Raw genomic sequence first — 21,044 nt, forward strand, 5'->3', positions numbered from 1 at the left:
ACATGACCATGAATTAACACGCCGGTGTAATGGCCGGTGCCATTCTTTTCCCAAGGTCGACCATGCCCTTAGCTTCTCCCTAATCCTGGTTCTTCTTCGGCTTCTTCTTTTCTTCTCCCCAAGACCTTGGAATCCTCTTCCACCCGATACTCTGTGAGTCTATACCGTTGTGGCAACTATCGCAGAAACAACTTCGATAAAGTTTGCTCCATTTCAAGGCCCGAAAATCTCCACGTACTTTCACCATGGCTCGCCCACTTCATAGCGCACCACCCTTCCGGGCCGAACAACTAGGCTCTTTGCTGCGTCCAAACGACCTGCTGGAAGTGCGGACCAAAATTCGGGAGACGGGGATCTCGGCAGAGGAGGCCGGTCTTCCTGCTGTTGAGAAGAAAGCCATTCGTGATGTGGTCCAACTGCAGCGTGATCTCGGATACAAGGCTGTCACATCGGGAGAATTCAATCGCACTCGTTTCTGGGGACTGATGTGGGATGAGTTTCAAGGTAAGTCCTCTCGTGGGGTTGGAAACAAGGCAGGTGGACAAGATCTGATACGCAAGTGAAACCTCTTAGGCATCACCCGTCTGCTGGATGCCGAGTCATCCATGTTCCGCTTGTACCATCCTGACGTTGTCAGTTTGATTGAGAAGGGCCGTAAGGTGATGCCTGGCGAATCAGTCATTGCAGGCTCCAAGCTGTCCTGGAGTGCCGAGCACTCCACTTCAAACATCCATGAGCTCAAGCTTGTTCAGGCAGCTCTGCCCGAAAGCGAATGGGCGAACATCAAGCTCACCATGATTACCCCCTCTTGGTTCCACATGCGGTACAAGCAAGGCAAGGCATACAGCCCCGAGGCGTACGCCAACGACGAAGAGTACTTTGCCGACGTGGCCAAGGTCTACCAAGCCGAGTTGGACGCTCTGTACAAGGCCGGTCTCCGAAATGTGCAGTTCGATGACCCAGGAATGGCGTACTTTTGTTCCAAGAGCTTCCGTCAGGGCTGGGAAGAAGACAAAGACAACATTGGCACCGCGGACGATCTTTTCGACGCCTACGTCAAGTTGTACAACGATTGCCTGGCCAAAATTCCCGCTGACATGCATACCGGTATTCACTTGTGTCGAGGCAACTTCATCGGCGGCCGCCATTTCTCCGAAGGCTCATACGATATCATCGCAAAGAAACTGTTTGAGAATCTCCACGTCGACACCTTCTACCTCGAGTATGACACGGAGCGGGCTGGCGGATTCGAGCCCCTGAAATACTTGCCCAAGAACAAGAACGTCGTGGTTGGAGTCATCAGCACGAAGCTTCGTGAGCTGGAGGACAAGGAGGCGATGAAGGAGCGTGTCTACAAGGCTGCCGACTTTGTAGCCTCCGGTAGTGGTGAGACCCGCGAAGAAGCTTTGAAGCGTGTCTGCATCAGTCCGCAGTGCGGTTTCAGTACCCATGAAAGCGGCTACCCCTTGAGCTTCGAGGACCAAAGCAAAAAGCTGAGTCTTGTCCGCCAAGTCGCGGACGAGATCTGGGGAGAAGCATAAGCCGCATTAAGCCACTTTGATACACCCCACCGCGTTCTCTCTATTCAACACTCATGAGAAAGCTTTGATGCGACACGACGATACGTATCTCTTTCAACATTCTGCACACAGTCAAGGTTCTCACTTGAAGATTTTAGCCATCTGCTGTACATACCATCCGACAACATACGATGTTTTGATCGTTTGATGGTGTTCCTATCCTTGGGATCCTCGAGAGTCTTGTATTACTCGTTCGTAGTTTGACTGGTAGTCCAGGCTCGTGCGAGCTACTTATGCCTTCGTCTCTGAAGCGGGAAAGAAACGACGGGAAGCATGCTGGTAGATTGGTAGCCAAAGACAGGCACTCTCAAACAGCAACAGCGCGGTTTGCTCTGATTCTTGCTCCCACAGAAACCTGTTTAAACATGGTCTGTGGTCCCTCTGAAAGGCAATCGATTCTCCATACTGAATTGAAGTCGGTCGACAATTCCCTTGAACCTTTCCGGCGTCAATGATGGCGCGAGGCTTTATTCTCTGGTGGTCCGCAGCATCTTGTACATGAGAGGTGGTCTTCGACTTCAACTGGCTTCCTATCTACTCCAACACGTCCGCCCAATCTACGGGAGTACTCTCTTTGGTCAACCGAGTATTGCCGAAGAGGCGCCGAGATCCGCAAGGTCTGTGCGCTTTGAATAGGACCGATCTTTGCGGTGATTCGCCAGATTCTTGAAGAGTGGATCTTTTCAAGCGGATGTGGGAGGGGAAACGGCTGCTTATCATCACGTGCTCTAGTTTGGGGTCGTCTAAAAAAAAGAGCGAGTGTCGCTGTTTCGTTGGTGCTTCGATTGTTTTCGAGAACAACCAAGTCTCTAGACGGGTTGGAACGGCTGACTGGGAATTACAGAATGGCATCAAACCAGTCTTTCACGGAGAATTCCCCACTGTTGGGTGAGAACAACACCATTGTGCCCACCGGAGCGATTGTTCAGCGAGATGCGGAGACCGGGGAACCTAGTGATCCAGAGCAGTCGGGGAAGCAGCCTTTCCCCGACGCGAAAAAGCAGCTCAAATACATCGTTCCGGCAATTTCTATAGGGGTACGTCGAGATTGACTTTCTAGACAGTCGTGTAAATTTATGCATCCAAATCGTTGGGACATGTGCTGATATAGTTTGTTGAATCCCGGCTAATAAATGTCCATCATCATACATAGGTCTTTCTGTCTGCGGCTGATCAAACAATCATCATGGCCAGCTATGGGCAGATTGGAAGTGACCTGAAAGCCCTCAATCTGACTAGCTGGATAGCAACGTCATACTTCTTGACTTTGACGTCCTTCCAACCATTGTATGGAAAATTGAGTGATATCTTTGGTCGGAAGCCATGCTTGTTGTTTGGTTATGCCATATTTGGGATCGGGTGCTTGGGTTGTGGTCTGGCTCGCAATATCAATGAACTCATTGCTGCTAGAGTATGTCTCGTTGCATGCGGTACTGAAGATATCTCAATTATTGACGTTATTGATAGGTCTTCCAAGGTATTGGCGGTGGCGGCATGACCACAGTAGTAAGCATCTTGATGAGTGACCTCGTCCCGCTGCGAGATCGAGGACTATGGCAAGGAGTTATCAATCTTATCTACGCCACTGGCTCGGGTGTCGGAGCACCGCTTGGGGGTATCCTAGCTGATTATGTTGGATGGCGCTGGTACGAGTTCCTTTCAGGTTAACGTGAATATTGAGCAATGTTGACACAGATCATCCATCTTAGGGCGTTTCTTGCACAATTCCCCCTTTGCATTGTGGCTTGTATCACGGTCTCGCTGATGCTCAAGTTGCCGGCGCAGGAGAGCTCACACTGGAAAGACAAGCTCCGTCGCATTGATTTCCTTGGGGCCGTGGTCCTGGTTGGTGCCGTGCTTGGCATCCTTCTTGCTCTCGACCGCGGCAGTAACGTGTCATGGACTATGCCCCTGACCATCATTTCCTTGAGTGTGTCGCTCGTTCTTTTTGTCGCCTTCATCTTGGTTGAGGTCTATCTCGCAGCAGAGCCCTTCGCCCCTGGTCACATCATCTTTAACCGCACTTTCTTTGCGCTTTACTCGTGCAATTTTTTCAGCTTTGGAGGATGGTATGCTGCCTTGTTTTACCTTCCGTTGTATTTCCAGGCGGTTGATGGCGTCTCGGCAACGACTGCCGGTCTGCGTCTACTACCATCCATTTTGTCTGGCGTTTCTGGATCACTCCTTGCCGGGTTCATCATGAGATGGACCGGAAAATACTATTGGCTGACGGTTATTGCGTACGGCTTCCTCACGGCCGGTTGCACCGTGATCTACCTGTTCTCGGGTGGCATTCTGACCAGCGTCATTCCGATGATCATTGGAACGGTCATGTCAGCATTTGGAAACGGAATTGGAGTCACGTCCACACTCATTGGGCTGAGTGAGTTGTCCTTGGAATTGAGGTTCTGTCTGTGGATTTGGCTAATAATTTTGACAGTTTCCAATGCCACCCTCGAAGACCAAGCAGTCGTAACAGCTTGTTCGTATCTGTTCCGATCTCTTGGGTCCGTCATTGGCCTCTCGCTGTCTTCAACTGTGGTCCAGCAGTTGTTGAGGGAAGATCTCAGAGAAGGTCTTCGAAACAGCAAAGATATTGATCAGATCGTGGAAGGAGTCCGTGAGAGCTTGGACTATATCAAAAAGCTTGACCCCCAAGTTGCAAATATTGTGCGCGGGTGCTATGGCTCCTCGGTCAACAAGGGATTTGCCTTTGTCATCGCTGTTGTTTCGTTTGCCTTATTCAGCTCCTTCTTCATGCGGGAAGCTAAGCTCAGCCGATGAACATGACCTTGGGATCTCTTGCTTGGGCGCCTGGGCGCCTCGTTGATCGGGGCTGTGAACATACGTCACGATTCACGAATTATGACAGGATTTTAACGCATACATATATGAAAAGGGGGTCGTCCAATTGAAGCAAAGTCAGGAGCGGATGTGGTAACGAAGAGCTGGAGGAATGGGGTGAAAACACAGTGAAACAGAAATTAAGTGGAAACAATGTAAATATTTCTTGTCCATTTACATTTCCAAGACTCCATCTTATATAGGAGTTTTTTCTAATGTAACCTATGTTTCCACCCTCTCTTTTTCTTGCTTCTTGTCTGTGCAGCTTCTAGAAAACCACCTAGTTTCAATCCAAAAAAAAGCGTTGTAGCCAGTTCGGGGCATGGAGTCAGACAGACACCTGAATTTTTGGGGTTCCGCTCGGCAGTGTGGCAGTGGAGAGCTCACCCCAAATTATTCCCTGTGAAACAGTCGTCACGTTGCTTCTCTCATCACCAACACCGAGTTCCGTTCTTCTTCCAATCTGTTGCTGGTTGAGACTGTCTGGCTCATTGAAAAAGACTTGAGGCTTGACCATGGATTTGGTCCCACTGGAGTGAGGCCATCCATGCAGCTAACAATAGCTTAACCTCTGCAATGTCCGAGCCGCGCTCAGGGCCGGTGTCGTTGACACGATATCGGCCGATTCTCTACCTCTTCACTGGCGTCGCTGCTGCATATGCTGTGATTTATATTCGCAATAATGTCTTATCGTCACAGCCTCCCTCCCAATCTCGAGTCCGCCGCCGAAATGCCCTTCGCCGCAACAGAAGACTTAGCAATGAGGAGACCCGGCTCGAAGACACGCGCCGTCATACCGCGCAATCTCCCACCTGGAGCTCCTGGAGCGCCAGAATGGCGTCTACGGAACATTCAGAATCGAGACGGAGGATGGCAGAAGGGTGGAAAGCGGTCTTCTTCCTTCACTGCTGTCGACCCGGGACCAGTTGATGGAAGAGGTCGGTGTACTTCCTGCGCATGCGGAGCGCATGCGCGAAATGATGGAGGATACATTTTTGAGATCTTTTCTGGCGCTCGATTTCCCACCGACACACACTATACCGGAGGGTAGCTCTGAGCGGGCTTACCTCACGGATCAGCTGCAAGAAAGAGGAATCTCCGGCAGTGGGATTGAAAGGGCGCTGGCGCTTTTCAATGCGGACGATAATTATGGCGAAGAGCTGCGTCGCCGTCGTCAGAACGGGGAACGTGTGACCTTATCGACATCGACATTTCCCTTCGTCAACGAGCCGGATCCGAATCAGGAAGGCGGGGAGACGGTCGTTGATGACCAAAGTGTCTTCTCCTGGCGGGAAGGCAATAATGAAACTTCCCCTGCGAGAGAGGGTCAAAACTTGCTGAATCTGCTCTACCACATCGCGGAGGATCAGGCGCGCCGAGATGGTTACATCCACCGTGGGGTGACCTGCAACAGTTGCGGAGTCATGCCTATTCAAGGAATACGCTACCGTTGTGCCAATTGCATCGATTACGATCTTTGTGAGACATGTGAAGCAATGCAAGTTCATATCAAGACTCATCTCTTCTACAAGGTCCGCATACCAGCGCCCTTCCTGGGCAATCCTCGTCAATCGCAGCCGGTCTGGTATCCTGGAAAGCCACTGAGCCTGCCGCGCAGCCTTCCGCGTCCTCTCGCCAAGCGCTTGATCCGCGAAACTCAGTTCGAGAATACTGAGATTGATGCACTCTGGGACCAATTCCGCTGTCTAGCGAGCCATGAATGGGCAGACGATCCCAACAAGCTCTACATGGCCATCGACCGCAAAACGTTTGACCGTTGCTTTGTTCCCAATACATCTCAGCGCCCGCCCCCTCCAAGTCTGATCTATGATCGCATGTTTGCATTCTACGATACCAACGGCGACAATCTTATCGGCTTCGAGGAGTTCCTGAAAGGGCTGGCTAGCCTCAACAACAAGAGCACGGATGAACGGCTGCGTCGCGTTTTCCGGGGCTACGACATTGACGGTGATGGATATGTCGAGAGAAAAGATTTCTTGAGGATGTTCCGGGCGTACTATACCCTCAGCCGAGAGTTGACCCGTGACATGGTGGCAGGACTCGAAGATGACTTCCTGGATGGTGGTGCCCGAGACGTGGTTCTGGGCAGCCAGCCCATTAGCTCCGCCTTCCCCGGTACCATTCCTCCGGGAGAGGCATCACGGCTTGGCGAAGGCAAGCGCGTGAACGCGGATGGCGATATGGAGATTATTGACAATAGTGGCATTCTTCGCTCGGATGGTGCTGACACTGGCGATCGTTATGCAGTCATTGGGGATGCCTCTGTCAGGCAGCAATTTGGTCGTACAAGGCCACTCATTCCGTCTGGAGTGCGGCTACCAAATATCACGATTGAGGCTCGGCGGCGCGACGACGCGCAACAAGGCGAGAGTGAAGAGACCAACGAGGAGGAAGGGAGGGAGGCAGAGGAAGGTGAAGCTGATGAGCCAAATGATGATGGCGTATGGCCGCGTTCGGCACCGATCCAGCCAGAGGACATTGTGAATGTCATTGGAACGTATGTACCCCCGGAGATCAGCGACCCAATCGTTCGAGCACGTCTCGTGACAACCATTTTTGACAGATTCCGGGATACCGAGGAGCGACGCTTCGAAGAAGCGCGTCGCAACGGGATCGATGAACGCTGGCGTCGCAGAGCCTTCTACACAGATGAGGAAGACGGTGCCACTATCCCCGAGGGGTACCGCAGAGATCCTACTTTCGATGATGACTTGAGCGACAACGCATCTGTAGACGACCAGTCCACGGTTGAGTCGCATCCCCCTTCTCCTCGTTCAAGGTCTTCTTCCAAGGTCCGGTTCGAGGACGACATTGCTGACGATTACGATGTGCGGTCGAATCCGTCAACCTCGTCACGCAGTATTCCTGTCGGTGAGCGATGGGGCGGCTTTGAGATTCCAGAGGTGGAGAGGGATGTCGGCAAGGAGTATTTATACCAAGTGACACAGCAAGGGTTCAATGAGCTTCTGGATATCCTGTTCAAGGAAAAGGAAGATTTGATGATGGAAGTCTATCGCACACGCATTGACCGGAAGACCTGGGCCCATGAAATTGAACAGTATGATAGCGTTGCTCAGGAGCCCCCAGCGAAGGAAGGTGAAGCGATCTTCCCAAACAACGAGGAACATCTGCAGCAGATTACCCAGGAGCGTTCGCTCGACGATCTTCTAAGTCGGGCTGGCTATTCGGTCCAAAGTCCGACCTTGGAGCCGATTGATGCTCAGCCAGTTCTGGCACCACCTACGCCGGGTCGCGTCACGACGCCAGATGGTTATGCGCGACCTACTTCTGCGTCTAGTTTCCGTTCCGAGGAGAGCGCGGATCAGGATTCATCCCTTCGGCAAACCGAAACTGACGGCCATGTCCACGACGAGGACGATTGGACGGACTCGGTGGCCAGCTCTGTTGCCGCGGACGACCAGCCCACTCCGTCAGAACACGCTACCTTTGGAGAGTCGTTCCACATCGAGCCCGAGGCCCGCGTTGATGAACCTCTTTATTACGACTCCACCCTCCCACAATTCCGCCCTGAGACAGACAGTGTCGACGGAAATGCCCCAGCCATGATTTCCGGCGATGGTATCAGTGGATTCGAAACGCAACGCCTCCCCAGTCAAATACTGCTTTTACCAGAGAGCAATATCTCCCTCCCTGCGCCCTCTTCTCCCCACTCATTTCCCGCAGATGCCGAAGAGACTGCACCCAAGCTCTCTCCCTCGCCCAAGCTCTCTTCCTCTCCCATGCAGTCGCTCCCGCCGGCACCAGCCTCATTCACGTCCAAGCAAGACGACTCTAACCCGCAGAGGCCAGGGCCACGAACTCTCGCCCGATGGGCCTACCTCAATCGCCTCGAGCGTGAAGCAAAGGAACGGGGCGGCAGTGGAGCCAAGCTCAACTTTGAAGAGTTCAGCAAACGTATGATGGCGGACAAGGGTCGCCGATTGGCTTTTGTTGCCTCGTGGATTGAAATGGCGAGTTTCTGATTTGCCTTGGCCCTGAAACCTCATGTAGCCAGTATGGCATTACGATTTTCAAAATACAAGACCAACTCTCATAGTTCCTACACTCGTATGCCGCTTCAGCTCACTTGGGTGCCCGTGACCGGTAGTTGATGGCCGGTAACGTAAGATCTGTAGAGCAGCGCTTTGAATAGACGGGCATTTAATACTCCTTAACTCATGATGGAGAGATCTCGATAGTGCTGCCCATTTGGTACATTGTACTCGATCGGGGTAGCTACCATGACGGAGAAAAAAGTGATGGACAATATGCAGTCTTGCAAAATGACCATCGATGACTTGTGTAATAAGTCGATGAACTGGACGATATGCTGCGGTCTCGATAGGATTTTCCATTCTCGTGTTGTCCCCTTACGGGCTGAGGGGAGTCTCGCGTCATACTTACCAAGAGGCTTTCTTGCCATTTTGGGAAAATATACTTCTTTAGATGTGACGCCTCGAATCATGTGACTCGATGAGTTCTTGCCAGGTTTCTCGATTCAGTGCTATTCCTTCATACATTGATCTCTTGTGTTTTCTCCACCAACATTATCAAGAAGTGATAACCTACATGGTATTCGTGCCACGGATGCTCCTCTTACGAGCAATCCTCTCAAAGAGAATGTCCGATGTTGACGTCGCAACAAAGTAAATACAAAAACAGTTTGCAACGGGTAAACCCCCCCCCCCCCCCCCCCCTCCAAAGTGCTCCAGACGCTTGAGCTGGAATAGCCGGGAGGACGATGGCAGAAGATTCGTCTGTCTTGTCAGATGATGGGCGCAATGTTTATTTTTTCCATGGTTCGACTGGGGACATGCTAGGTGGATTGTTTCAAAATGGGTCAATTACCCAAGCCAACTTCATCGACATGCTCAATATTGCCCTGGTCGTTGTACCACATCCCCCTGCTGAATCGCGTCTATTGACCGTCAAGGCAAGGTCCGGGCAGATTATTTCACAGAGTAGTCAGTCCCTCATACCTGGTGATTACGATGTTTACGCCTCGGATGGCGGTGAGTATGATGGTAATACTTGGGTTTAAGATTCATAAGGAAAAGAAGAATATGACGGGGAAAAAAAGAAAAGGAAAATCTGGCTGACTTGACTTTGGTAGATTCCATCCAAATCAATCAGGAGCCTTTCGTGCGTCGACTGCCTTCCTCTAATCTTCGTAGCCGCGAAGCAGCAGATTTCCAAAAGGGCGTACAGGCAAGAGATGGAAAATGTGTATTTACGGGGATCGTCAACCGTCGCGCTCATCTGAATAAGTGGGTGGGCTGGGAGGCGGCCTATATCTTCCCTCCTGAGAGGGAAGACATTTCGATAGAAAACGATTTCGATCGATTGATCACCGGTACTGAATCGGGTGGCTATTCTGACCGTTCTGCGCCCATTTACTCCACTCGAAATGGGTTGCTGCTTCAGACAACTATATTTCAATTGTTTGTCGAATATTCGGTTTCGGTGAATGCAGATGTATGCACCCCCATGCTTCATATGCAAGATACCACAAGCAGGTTGTATGCTGATGCATCTCATAGGATGGGTACAAGATCACTTCTTTCATCCCCGACGACATGGGAGTGGATGGAAGAATCCTTGACCCTGTGTGTCGAAACCCTGACGAGCCGAACCACGTCTCGGACGACCTTCTCCGCTGGCACTTCAGACAAAGTGTTCTGGGAAATATGAGAGGTGCAGGAGAGCCTTCGTTCGAGCATGATTACCCACCGGGATCCGATATGCTTAAGGAAATCCTTGAGGGGCCCTATCCGAATGAACGGTTCGAAATGGAACTTTCATTGAGACTGCGAGGGTGGGAAGACCCTTCAGGCTTTGTTCGGTGATGCAATATCAGCAGCGAGAGCGTTCATTCAGGATCAAAATGGGAGAGACTTGGTGAAGGGCAGGGAGATGGAGAAAATAGGCGAGAAAAAGGGTGGAAGTATAGTAATAGTATACTCGCCTTGCTGTTTGATTTCCAATTCACTGCATTTTATATTTTTCTGGATGTAGGAATTGCTACTCCAGATTGGGCGTCGAGTCTTGTGTCTCCTACTCTGGATCAGGTGTATCACGGAAGAATGAGAGACTCTCATTGTTAGATGTCCATTATTATGGCTTGCAAACCCAGCGTGATGGTGTGATGCGCACTGGATTGTTGACTTGGTCGACGACCACTTCCGGCCTGCGCCAGGGTGCCGGAGAAAGAGAATTGATATGAGACCACCTCCGGCGACGACTCTCTGTCACAAGGGGATTGTTCAGGTAGACGTGATAATGCGTTGGTCTCGTGCCTGTGTTTTACCTCGACATTTGCACCGAAATTGAAGATGAATGCATACCATCCAATTGCCCGTCTCAACCAGCAATGGTCGAGACTCCCGCGTAGTCCACGGCCAACCAAAGAAAAGCTTTACATGAAACCTCTCGTGTAACCTTTTACTCTACGCTGCAATGCACAAAGACAGAATGGCGGGGTGGACTATGCGCAACTTGAGAGTCAAGCCTCAGTAATTGTACAGCTTGTCAATTGATCCAAGTCACCATTATAAGACCTCTTCTATATGCGTGGGGCGAAGGGCTAACTTGCCCGCAACCGACAAGACAAAGAAAAATGACTCGCTCGCCGCTCAAGCCGATGTTGGAGATGGTCTGGTTCGAACGTCTCAGAACCACACGACTTGATTCGCTTCGTTACCCGGGCCCCATCCGAGGCTCTTTCACGTATCTCAAAGGCCCGTCATCGTTGCACAAGCTTAGTGGGAGTTACCACCCTTGGCGTTGGGGTTGCGAGGGTCGTTCTTGAACTCGGCAGCTGGGGAGAATTGAAATGTCAGTGGACAAGCGCGAAAAGGAAAGAGTCATCGTGAGAGCCGACTGTCGGGTCATTGTGGAGGGGTAGAGGCTTGATATTGCGCCATTTGAAGGGAGAGGCGGGCTCTCACAGAGAGCAGAAAAGGAAAGGGAACCGCAGGTCGCAAAGGGAGAACTCACTGTTGGACAGAGCGTTCTGCAGAGAGTTGACGCCGTAGAGAACAATGACACCTAAAAAGGACAGTGATTAGAGCGCTAAGTTTCGCAAACCGCGCGGGTCCAGCGACGGAGAAGAGTCGATGTCGACGATCAATCTGCGTCGATTGGGGCGAGAGTCGAAAGAAGGAAGCGAGTGTGCATACCGGCAGCGAAGAAGGGAGTCATGGGGCCAGCTGATAATTGAATACCGTTAGTCAAACAGGGTCCGATGGAGCGTCCGGGTGGAGAGGCCGAGCGATTCAAATCGCTCGAGGGGTTTCCAGATTCCAACATACCCAGGAGACCGGGAAACTTCTTTCCGAGGAGAGACATGGTGACTGAGATGTGCGAAGGCGAGAGGGATTTCGAGATTCGCGGAGTGGTTCAAGGATCGATGATGGAGAGAGAGGAGAAGTGAGGTTTGGAGTTTGACCGGCCCGAGACGCCTTACCGCTCTAGGAAGCGGCGTGGCCGCTTTAACCCGATAGTTCGATCATTTCCCGATTCCGCGGTGTTTATCGACGTCGAGAGCAGAACGCCGGACGCTGGACGCCGAACATAATAATCACAGTTGTCATTCCTCCTGCGAGCAGTCACGTTTGACATGACTTCATCCTTGGCCTCCTCGGTGACTTCTCTGCAGTCATCACTGCAGCTTCTGGATAATTCAATCAATACTTTGGATTCAGGCGTGAACGACTTTCCCCGCCTATGCAAAGTCCTGCAAACAACGAGGGTAAGTAATGGTGGTCGTATGCTCGTAAATATCGATCAACTATACCTTCAATACTAACCGTCTACAAAATCTAGCACTTTGAACTTCTGCCGGAGCCAACACTGCGTGAGGCGCAACAATCCCTTCTCGACGAGATCAAACCAAGCATAGCGCACCTTCTCTCCATCTCGTCCAACCATGTCGAAAAACTAGCCCGTCGTGAACAGAGTCTGAAAGCGCAATGTGACCTACAAGAGGGCCGGCTCTCTTCCAAATCCGAAAGCAAGTATTCAGCTGCGCGCTCTCACGCTCAAGGAGGCGGCGCGGCACGAAGTCGCCTGGCGCCATCGGGTAGTACCGCCTCGTCCAGCAACACCGCCACACGAGCCCTGGAATTACGGCGGCTTGTTCAGAAAAAGGAGCGGTTGAAGTATGTTGTTGATCGACTAGAGCTGCAGAGTAGGCAGCGAGAGCGCCAGTTGAGGAAGAGTATGGCCATGAAGTGAAGGAGAAGCACACTCCGGGCGAGGCGAGTGGCCGTAAGATTCATTCACCTTTCGGAGGTATTGTGCCAGGTGCCCGGTACCTGTCACTTGTCATTTCAGGGCTGACAATGGTCCCAAGAGACTGAGGGAGGAGGGAAAGGGAATCAACTGTCTCGAAAGGATAGTCATCTTCTTTGCCTGAGAGCACTGAGCCCCTCATCCTCCATAGCTTCGTCTTTGCCCTCAGTCTGTCTTGTGCGCGAACGCCGAGCCAAACTTATCCGAGCAGCCCTTTTCTTCATACCAAGTATAGATACCCACAATTAATGAATGATTCATGACACAACCAGGGGAATATGAAAATTCAGAGTGAAGAATATATTTTGACGAAAAATCGCGCGGCCTGAAAATGGTATCCTGATGTACACGCATATGTAAAAACCCCTCTCGAACCGCTCGAGTATGCAACCGGTGTAGTATAGTAGTACAGTGTTTCCAAAACAAGATGTCCTTACGCATGCTGCCCTCATGGCGGTTTGCTGGAGAGAAAAAAAAAAGGGGATGATGATCAAAGGCCATCACAGCAAGTCCTCAGCAGCGTCGCGTCGCTTCACACTCTGTCGGACCTTCTTCTTGTCGGCGTGCTTCTTCCAGCTTGGAACACGCTGCCCTCTCTTGCGACTAGGGGCTTCCACGATCTCGTCATCATCGCCCTCGTCCCGTTCCGCCTCAAGTTCGTCAAAGTCGCCCTCTTCGTCCATCTCTCGAGAACCAGCCTTGGCAGCGGCCCGTCGAGCAAGACGCTCTTTCTTGCCTTCGCCGTGCTTGTCGCCAAGATTCAGCTTGCGCGGGATGCGAGTCTTGGCACCCAGAGCCCATAGATCGCCCCAGTTGGATTTGCGAGCGTCACGATAGGCCTGGCGACTGAAGGAACGTGGGACCGTCCACCGTTCAATCTTGCCTGCTGGGGTGCAGAGGTCGAAAATGACATGACCCCGGCGCTTGAGAGGTGGATACACGGCACGGGGCAGCGAAAGAGGATGGAAATCTGCTCTGTCGGGCTCGTCTAGATGCTCAAAGCCCTCGAATGCGGTGTCGGTGGCTTCAGAGTCTTGACGGATATTCTGTTCCTGCCGCATATCCACACCTCGCTGCACTGCCAGGTAGCTGAACTTGACATCTTCATGGTTCCGGTCCTTGGCACCCATGATACGCTGCAAGAAGGGTGGGCGAATGTACCGCTGTTCGAAATGGCAATAGTCTCGGCGGCCCTTTGTTGGACCCGCGGGATTGTGCATGGGGCAAGTGGCGTGGTTTGTGCACGGAGCAATGATCATGCCGGGCTCCTTGGCGATGATGGGCGACTCGATCGAGGAGTCCAAAGTGTTTTCGTACTCCGTTGACCCGGGGCTGGCGATGTGGCGTCTAAGAAGCATCTCTCGAGCACCGGCAATCGCCTCGAAGCCCTTCTGCCGACCCTTCTCCAGCAGGACGAGCACACCGCCATTGGGGTTCAGCAATTGCCACAGGTTCTGCACATGCTCTTTGCGCTGATACTCCTCCTCGAATCCAAGGAGAGTGTGAGGCGCAATGACAATGTCGTACTGCTTACGCTTCTGCACAGCTCGCGTATCCTCGAGAGTTGGTTTCTCGCGGACATGAATGTAGTCTGGCAAGCGAGGAAGGAAGCTAGTGTTGTCCAAGATGGCACTCGCACGCAGACGGAGAGCGTCCGATCCGGTAAGAACCGTAGACCTGCCGTACGGGATGGGAGCACCTTCGGGATGGTCTGGAACCATCAGTTCGTACTCAGCACGCACAATGTCTCGCCAAGCCAGAATACCAGCACCGCCACCGCTAGCGTCCAGGACGTTGGGTCCTCCCTCTTGCAAAATCAGCCGACGGATCCAGTCGGTCCCCATGCGTTTCCGGATTTCGGTCAACACACTCAAGGTCGAGGCGTATATTCCAGGGTACAGAGCGGCAATGTAGGCATTGGCCTCCATCTCGCCCATGTGGTGCTGCGATGCATGGAGAGGAATCGGCAATTGTGGCAATTGCGCTCGCGGAGGCGGCGTCGTAGTAGAGTGAGGCAAACCCGGCCCACCGAACAAGCGGCGCGCAGTCTCTGAAATGTGCTTGTTGGAGAAATCGGACAGAATCACTGAAATAGGACCGGTGACGGTATTCTTTGGAAGGTGGATGGTACTGGGTTCGGTGGTGAATTTCCCCTCGCGCGTCAGGGGATGAGCACGTGGTGCTGAGTCCGGAACGGCTTCATTCTCGAACTGCTCCATCATGATCTCGCCGCCCAGCTGCTCTGCAACTTCGTGTGCGGCGCATCGCAATTGTCTCAACTTCCTCGGGCCCTGCATCCATATCGTATACCACTGGAGGCTCGTCCTCGGCTTCGGCATTCTGTTCATACTCGATCTCCTCCCATCGACCCTGCCTATCCTCTCGGAACAAGCGATCAGGCTCCCTGTCGCTCTCTTCGGCGGGTAGTTCCTCAGTCACTTCTTGAACGAGGGGTTGGCCGTAGAGTCGAGTGAAAAGTTGCAACTCCTCCTCATTCAGTATACCGTCTGGGATCGCATCGCCGAATTGCTGTCGGACCATCTCGACCCACGCCTCGGGTGTGTATTCCTGGCCATCGGACGGGTCCTCGGGGACTTCGACAAGTTCATCACCTTCGATCAGCCCCAGTTCCAGCATCATTTGTGCCATGGCATCATCATTTTCGTTGATCCGCTCAATAAGCGTGTTGATCGCCTCGACCGGGTCCGTCTCTATCGGTGAATCCTTGGGCGCGGCGGCAGTAGATGACTGCCTCTGTGCGGGCGTCCATGATGAAGCCGGATAACGATGAGAAACTTTGTTCAGGGGGCGCTTCGAGAAATCTGATGGCGATTGAGATCGAGCGACTGAAGTGTGTGGTATTATTGACCTCGCGGCGCCAGAGATCCGTCGCAAACCAGCAGCCCGGGAGACGGACGGGCGCAAAAGGCCTCGAGCCTTTGGACCACCAGCCCTCATGGGGTTTGAAGGCCTGGCGAGCATCAAGAAGCCCTGATCAACTTGTGTGGTGGTTTTGAGGGAGGCAAAAAAAAAATAAGAATCAACCCAACGAGAAGATGAAAGGAACTGGAAACAACCGCCGGCTCATCTGCAAAGCTCCGCAAAATTGTTGCCAAGCCCGCGTTTGACCCAAACTCTAATGGCTGTGATTGGTGTGGATGTGAATCCTGAAAATTCCCAAGGGCGGAGAGGGACCAGCTAAGAAATTGACATATCTTGTGGGTCAGAATTCATCACTTTTTACAGACCAGATTACAGCACAATCACAGAAGACAATTCTAATCGCGCCCAAGAGAAAAGTTGAATTGGGGCTGCGTGAAAAATATTCTGCATGGACTAGCGTCTTTTTTTTTGGTCTCGAAGACAGTCAGCGACGCAAGCCTCCGACACACATTGTAGCTCTGATCTGAGATGCCTCGCATCGATAGTGCAGCCATTTTTGAATCACAGGTAGCAACCGGCGTCTGTACTACAACCATCTGGCCGATGTCGACTGAAACGGACACATCTCTGCTTTTTCAAAGATGAAATCTCCATTTGAATGCTGTGCCAGTTAGCGTGGATTGGCCTTTGTCGAGGCGAGTAGCCACCTGTGTGTACTTCTGGATTGATTTCATTATTCACGCTGAGTTTTGCAAAAACTTTGCTCGTGAATCATTGGGATACATGGTACAAAGTTTGTAGGACAAACTAGATTGTACACAAGTACCAAGGTAGTGATCAGTCGTATCAAAGTCGAAACAATATCTACTTCCGGGCTCGTACGAACATTGATCAGCATGGTCCTGCCGTATGTTCGAGGTCAATCGCTCTCCGTCTCTTCATTGCCCATGAGGACCTGTAAAGCCAGCACCCACCGCATCACCTCGTGTTCCAGCGCGGTGAGCTTAGCCATGACGGCCATCAAGCTGGGGTCTTGGCTTTCTACACGAATCTTCTCTTTGACATGGACTTCCTCACCGCGCCAATTGAACGCGGTGCCAATCTCATCGTGAGCCCGCGGTCGAGTGCCGAAGATGCGGTCTCTGAGTGAGAATCCGGTCAAGGAAATGTCCGAGGCAAATGATCCGGCAGCCTGAGAAGAGGCGCTGTTTTCCAGAGTGCGGACCACCAGCACCAACGCCGAGTCTGCAATGGAGAGATGAAAGGACAAGGATGGCGGAGGCGGCGGATCAAACATCTGGCTCAAGGCAACATCTTGGTATCAGTTGATTCTGCGGGAAAGTTCCCCCAAATGTGTAAGGGGATGGCGAGGGGAGATGCAGACTTCATGAGCTTACATTGTCCGACGCACTCATTTCCCACCAGTTACCTCGCTCCGGGCCATCCCCCTTGAGCATCTGGCGGGCCTCGCCGATGGTTTCCTTCAAGAGATGGAGCTGACTGAAAATGAAGGCGGCATTGAGCGGGTCACCGGTATAGGTGCTCACATCCACAATATCTAGACTCTGATTGACTAGATTGCGCACGGAAACCAGCTGCGGCAAGATCAGATCTGGGGCACCGGCACTCTGGGACAGCGTCAGACGGGTACTAGATGCGCCCCGTGGAGCAGGCAGCGAGGCCAGACGTAGCTGGATATCCTGCCGCGATCCAGAAGGTTAATGTTGGTGTCCAAGCCACACTTTCTTCCATGGTACTCTGATTGAAAATCACTAACTCCTTTGACCACTTTGGTGCCGATCCGAGTGACGAAGCCTTTTACACTCTCCGATCGCAGTGATGAGAGGACTAAGGTCGACCCCGGTTCTTGCGGGGCCAGTAATGTGGCGCACTCATGCAAGCCATCTTTCAGGGCGACGAGTGATTCTTGGAGAGACTGCAACAGCCACTCTAGCTCGCGAGTCTAAAATCTGGGGAGTCAGCCATCAGTGGACCACGAGAGAGGAAGAAACACAAAAGGGCCTAGACCCACTATGACCTGCCCTCTCCCTCTTACGCCAGACGGGACTGACGCTATGTAGTCCATGACATGGGGGAGACAGGTTCCACCACCTGCATCATAGCCTTCGGCAGTTGTGGGAGGAAGGGAGGCCACATCGTTGACGTACCAAAGTAGTCTCGACTTGCTGGTTTAGTTGCTCGGTCGAGAGCGGGGGATAGGCCCAAGTAGCCATCGTAGAGGCTTGTGCGGATCGGATCCTCTTGTTTGTAGCTTGTTTTGAACCAAAAAAAAAAAAAGAAGAACGAGACGGGAGGGAGGAAAGAGAGAGAAGGGGGGGGGGCAAAAGGGGGGGGGGGGGGGGGGGGGATCCTGGGCGAATACGAAGCTCGAGTCAGAGAGGTGCTACACGAGAAGACAGTGATGGGCACTCGGGAATAGTGTCATTCAGTCGTACACTCGTCTCTCAGTCAGCTGCTCTTTAGCTCCCGTAGTCCGGCAGCTCACTTCCCACTGACCGCTTCACGGGGGCGCAAGACAGTCCGTCGGGTGACGACCGCGTCACGTGCAGCAGCTCTGAGCGGGCGTATCCTCTTGGGCATAAGGTTCTCTCGGCAAGGCTTTGGTGGTTCGTTGGGTCACCGCCGATCAACGCAGGAAACTGGCATAGGCAGACAAATTATTGGGTGCTGAGGGCTCACTGCGGACGAGAAAGTGACTCGGGACGGGTCAAGCCACGTCACCGCCGAGTCAATCTGCCAGTTGATGTCCTCACGGAAGAGAGCAAGAGAGTCCAGTCAACAAATCTCTCCAACGATTCAACTGCAACGTCGGGGGGTTCGTCACTTCGTCATGGACCGGAAAGAGCTAAACCTCCTCGAGTATAGCGGGGGGTGGGAAAGTGCAACTCGTTTAGAGTGTGTGCACCGCGGCCCCGAATGGACCTCCTTTGGAATCAAGTGGATCAGGCGGTCTTGAGTGGGTCGAATCGGGCTTCGGTGGGTCGCAACGGAGCGAATGAACTGCGGCCACACACAAAATTTCGAAAAGAGTCGACCGAGTGGACCGAGTCAAAATGGGCCAACCATCGGACCCAATTGGAGGGAGGATCCGGTGAGTGGATCCTTGTGCAACTATGACGCCATGATCCTCGCGATCTGTGAAGCTGCTCTCCGATGATGCTCACACCGCGCCATCAAGCCATCAGAGCGTAATGAGAAGAGCAACCTGCGTCAAGAGAGCAGGAGAGATGAATCGGATAGGCCCGGCATCATCGAAGTGCTACTGATGGTAGGGAAAGCAAAAGGTACCTGAAATATAGTCATACTTCATCCTTGCTCCCCAGGACTCGATTTTTTTTCTCTCCTTTACTCTCTACCCTCTCTCTCTCTATTTCTAGCTCATTATCTGGAAACTGTCCCTATTGTGTGTGGCTTACATTTCCTAGCGCCGATCATCGACTACCTTCGCAGTTCGGGCATCAACCAGCAAATTCTGTCGAGCCACGCTAGGCAAATCACATATAAATCCTCCCGCGACCGCGCCACAACAAAGAGGTCTTTATTCGGCCGTTCATCATCGCCCGTATTCTCGTACCCTTTCGAGCGCATCCATCATGCTTCTCAGCAGTAAGTATCAAGTTCCCAAGTTCGGAAACTCGAGAGACGGAGTGCAGAAAAGGACGTGTGGGGAAATATTCACAAAGCACAACCCGAGTACTTACCACGATAACTTGTAGGAGCATCCCTGGGCTTCCTCGGCCTGTTCTTCACGGCCGGCTCGATCGTGCTCATCTTCCTCACTCTCTTGGGTGGTGTGCGTAATAGTACGCCCTTGAATGAAGTGTACTTCCTCCAGGCCGACACCGGTAACATTCCTGGAGCGCCGGCGACCTCCCGTTGGACCTTCTGGAACGTCTGCAGTGTCAACGACAATGGCCGAAGCGTCTGTGGTGATGTTCACCCCGACTTCCCCTTGGATCCCCCTGCGCAGAGCAACTTTGGCACCGAGCAGAATGTGCCTAACCAGTTCATCGGGTATGTGTTCCCCTAAACGCGATTCTCTTCGCTCTTTGCCCTTGCGCTGGCCCGTGCCAGACGAACGCACTGATGAGGGATACCCGAGCTTGGACGGAATCCACTAACATGACATGCTTAGAACCAACCACTATTACCTCATGACTCGTTTCATGTTCCCCTTCGTCCTCATTGGCCTGTTCTTCACAGTCCTATCCCTGTTCACTGGTCTGCTGGCCATTTGCACTCGCATCGGCAGCTACTTGTCCGGTCTCCTCGCATGGCTCGGCTTGACCTTCCAGACCATCACCACCAGTTTGATGACGTAAGTCTCTAAATCCTGCTTAAATGTCCCGTATCAACAAGCTAACGCGTTACGATAGTGCTGCGTACGTCCAGGGTCGCAATGCCTTCCAATCTAACGGTCAGAATGCCAAGGTGGGCGTCAAGGCCTTTGCGTTCATGTGGACTGCTACCGCCTGTCTCTTCATCGCTTGCATGATGTACTGCGCTGGCGGTGCCGTGGGTCGCAAGGACCGCAGCGGCTACAGTGGTCGCTCCGAGCGCCGCCGTGGCTTCTTCTCCGCTCGTTCCAACAGCCTCCGAAGCCAGAAGAAGGAAGAGTCCTCCTTCGCTTAATTGAATCGCGTCGTCTCGGTCCGTCGACGGGAGCAGCAAAATCAACCAAACTACTTTGGAGCGACCCTGCACCTGGCGACAATCGACACGTGATACCTCACCTTTACGGGCAGAAAGTGCTCTATACTTTCTACCTTATGACAAACGCTTTTTCCAATTTGTTTTCTTGGCCTTGCGCTATTTGACCTGCCTGCGCTACTCACAATGATTGAGAGACCAGGACGTGCATCTCAAGGCAACCCCTGTGTCGACACTCGTTAAATGCTGTTATGATTCTTACCACGATCACTGAACCTTTTCTCTTGGCTTGCTGCTCAATTTTCCCCCTTCTTTTTTCTCAACATGTCCACCTTTTGCTGAGACATATTGTGCGTTACGCGTGCGTTGCACCGCCTGCCAGTTTACACCTGATCGCCTCGACCCTTGCGCCATGTTTTTCGCAATATGAACATGTGCAACTTCGAGGGACGAGGGGGGTATGCTCCCGCCCAGCAACTAATATTACATGTAATATAATCTCTATTTTCCAATGGACTGAACTTGCTGATTCATTCTGCGTGCTTTAATACCTCTGCTTCTACCCTTGTAAATTACAGTCGAGTGTTTGTCTGATTACCCGATACTACTTTAGTACAAAAGAGCTTCTGAAACTCCAGCACGGTGTCAGGTCTCACCTGGAGCCTGTCCTGGTGCGATGCAAAAAGCGCGCGACTCGACAAGCTCAGTTCCAATACTTAGATAGGTGGATATTCCATTGTCTGCTGGACAATA

General features: G+C 52.3%; 8 protein-coding genes across 8 annotated transcripts; 5 read left to right on the forward strand and 3 right to left on the reverse strand.

Annotated features, from left to right (window-relative positions):
* Window positions 1–245: 245 nt before the first annotated feature.
* Window positions 246–1,541, forward strand: POX_b02522 (uncharacterized protein; the record flags this gene model as incomplete). Its single annotated transcript, XM_050111435.1, has 2 exons — window positions 246–504; window positions 574–1,541. 2 exons carry the CDS (start codon window positions 246–248, stop codon window positions 1,539–1,541), a joined length of 1,227 nt encoding a protein of 408 aa, XP_049971781.1.
* An 884-nt stretch (window positions 1,542–2,425) lies between these two features.
* POX_b02523 (uncharacterized protein) lies at window positions 2,426–8,428 on the forward strand (the record flags this gene model as incomplete). Its single annotated transcript, XM_050111436.1, has 6 exons — window positions 2,426–2,617; window positions 2,734–2,991; window positions 3,048–3,226; window positions 3,290–3,963; window positions 4,021–4,312; window positions 5,206–8,428. 6 exons carry the CDS (start codon window positions 2,426–2,428, stop codon window positions 8,426–8,428), a joined length of 4,818 nt encoding a protein of 1,605 aa, XP_049971782.1.
* An 884-nt stretch (window positions 8,429–9,312) lies between these two features.
* Window positions 9,313–10,291, forward strand: POX_b02524 (uncharacterized protein; the record flags this gene model as incomplete). The annotated part of the gene is made up of 3 exons (XM_050111437.1): window positions 9,313–9,457; window positions 9,559–9,920; window positions 9,986–10,291. 3 exons carry the CDS (start codon window positions 9,313–9,315, stop codon window positions 10,289–10,291), a joined length of 813 nt encoding a protein of 270 aa, XP_049971783.1.
* Window positions 10,292–11,203: 912 nt separating this feature from the next.
* Window positions 11,204–11,792, reverse strand: POX_b02525 (uncharacterized protein; the record flags this gene model as incomplete). Its single annotated transcript, XM_050111438.1, has 3 exons — window positions 11,204–11,262; window positions 11,442–11,492; window positions 11,624–11,792. The coding sequence occupies 3 exons, from the start codon at window positions 11,790–11,792 to the stop codon at window positions 11,204–11,206; spliced, it is 279 nt and encodes a 92-aa protein (XP_049971784.1).
* Window positions 11,793–12,063: 271 nt separating this feature from the next.
* Window positions 12,064–12,680, forward strand: POX_b02526 (uncharacterized protein; the record flags this gene model as incomplete). The annotated part of the gene is made up of 2 exons (XM_050111439.1): window positions 12,064–12,195; window positions 12,270–12,680. 2 exons carry the CDS (start codon window positions 12,064–12,066, stop codon window positions 12,678–12,680), a joined length of 543 nt encoding a protein of 180 aa, XP_049971785.1.
* A 557-nt stretch (window positions 12,681–13,237) lies between these two features.
* On the reverse strand, window positions 13,238–15,719 carry POX_b02527 (uncharacterized protein; the record flags this gene model as incomplete). The annotated part of the gene is made up of 2 exons (XM_050111440.1): window positions 13,238–14,974; window positions 15,048–15,719. The coding sequence occupies 2 exons, from the start codon at window positions 15,717–15,719 to the stop codon at window positions 13,238–13,240; spliced, it is 2,409 nt and encodes an 802-aa protein (XP_049971786.1).
* Window positions 15,720–16,539: 820 nt separating this feature from the next.
* Window positions 16,540–17,854, reverse strand: POX_b02528 (uncharacterized protein; the record flags this gene model as incomplete). The annotated part of the gene is made up of 4 exons (XM_050111441.1): window positions 16,540–16,917; window positions 17,018–17,320; window positions 17,398–17,583; window positions 17,789–17,854. The coding sequence occupies 4 exons, from the start codon at window positions 17,852–17,854 to the stop codon at window positions 16,540–16,542; spliced, it is 933 nt and encodes a 310-aa protein (XP_049971787.1).
* Window positions 17,855–19,234: 1,380 nt separating this feature from the next.
* On the forward strand, window positions 19,235–20,273 carry POX_b02529 (uncharacterized protein; the record flags this gene model as incomplete). The annotated part of the gene is made up of 4 exons (XM_050111442.1): window positions 19,235–19,247; window positions 19,358–19,655; window positions 19,777–19,959; window positions 20,018–20,273. 4 exons carry the CDS (start codon window positions 19,235–19,237, stop codon window positions 20,271–20,273), a joined length of 750 nt encoding a protein of 249 aa, XP_049971788.1.
* Window positions 20,274–21,044: the final 771 nt, after the last annotated feature.

The sequence above is a fragment of the Penicillium oxalicum genome, chromosome II (assembly GCF_001723175.1).
Source record: "Penicillium oxalicum strain HP7-1 chromosome II, whole genome shotgun sequence".
Lineage (NCBI taxonomy): Eukaryota > Fungi > Ascomycota > Eurotiomycetes > Eurotiales > Aspergillaceae > Penicillium > Penicillium oxalicum.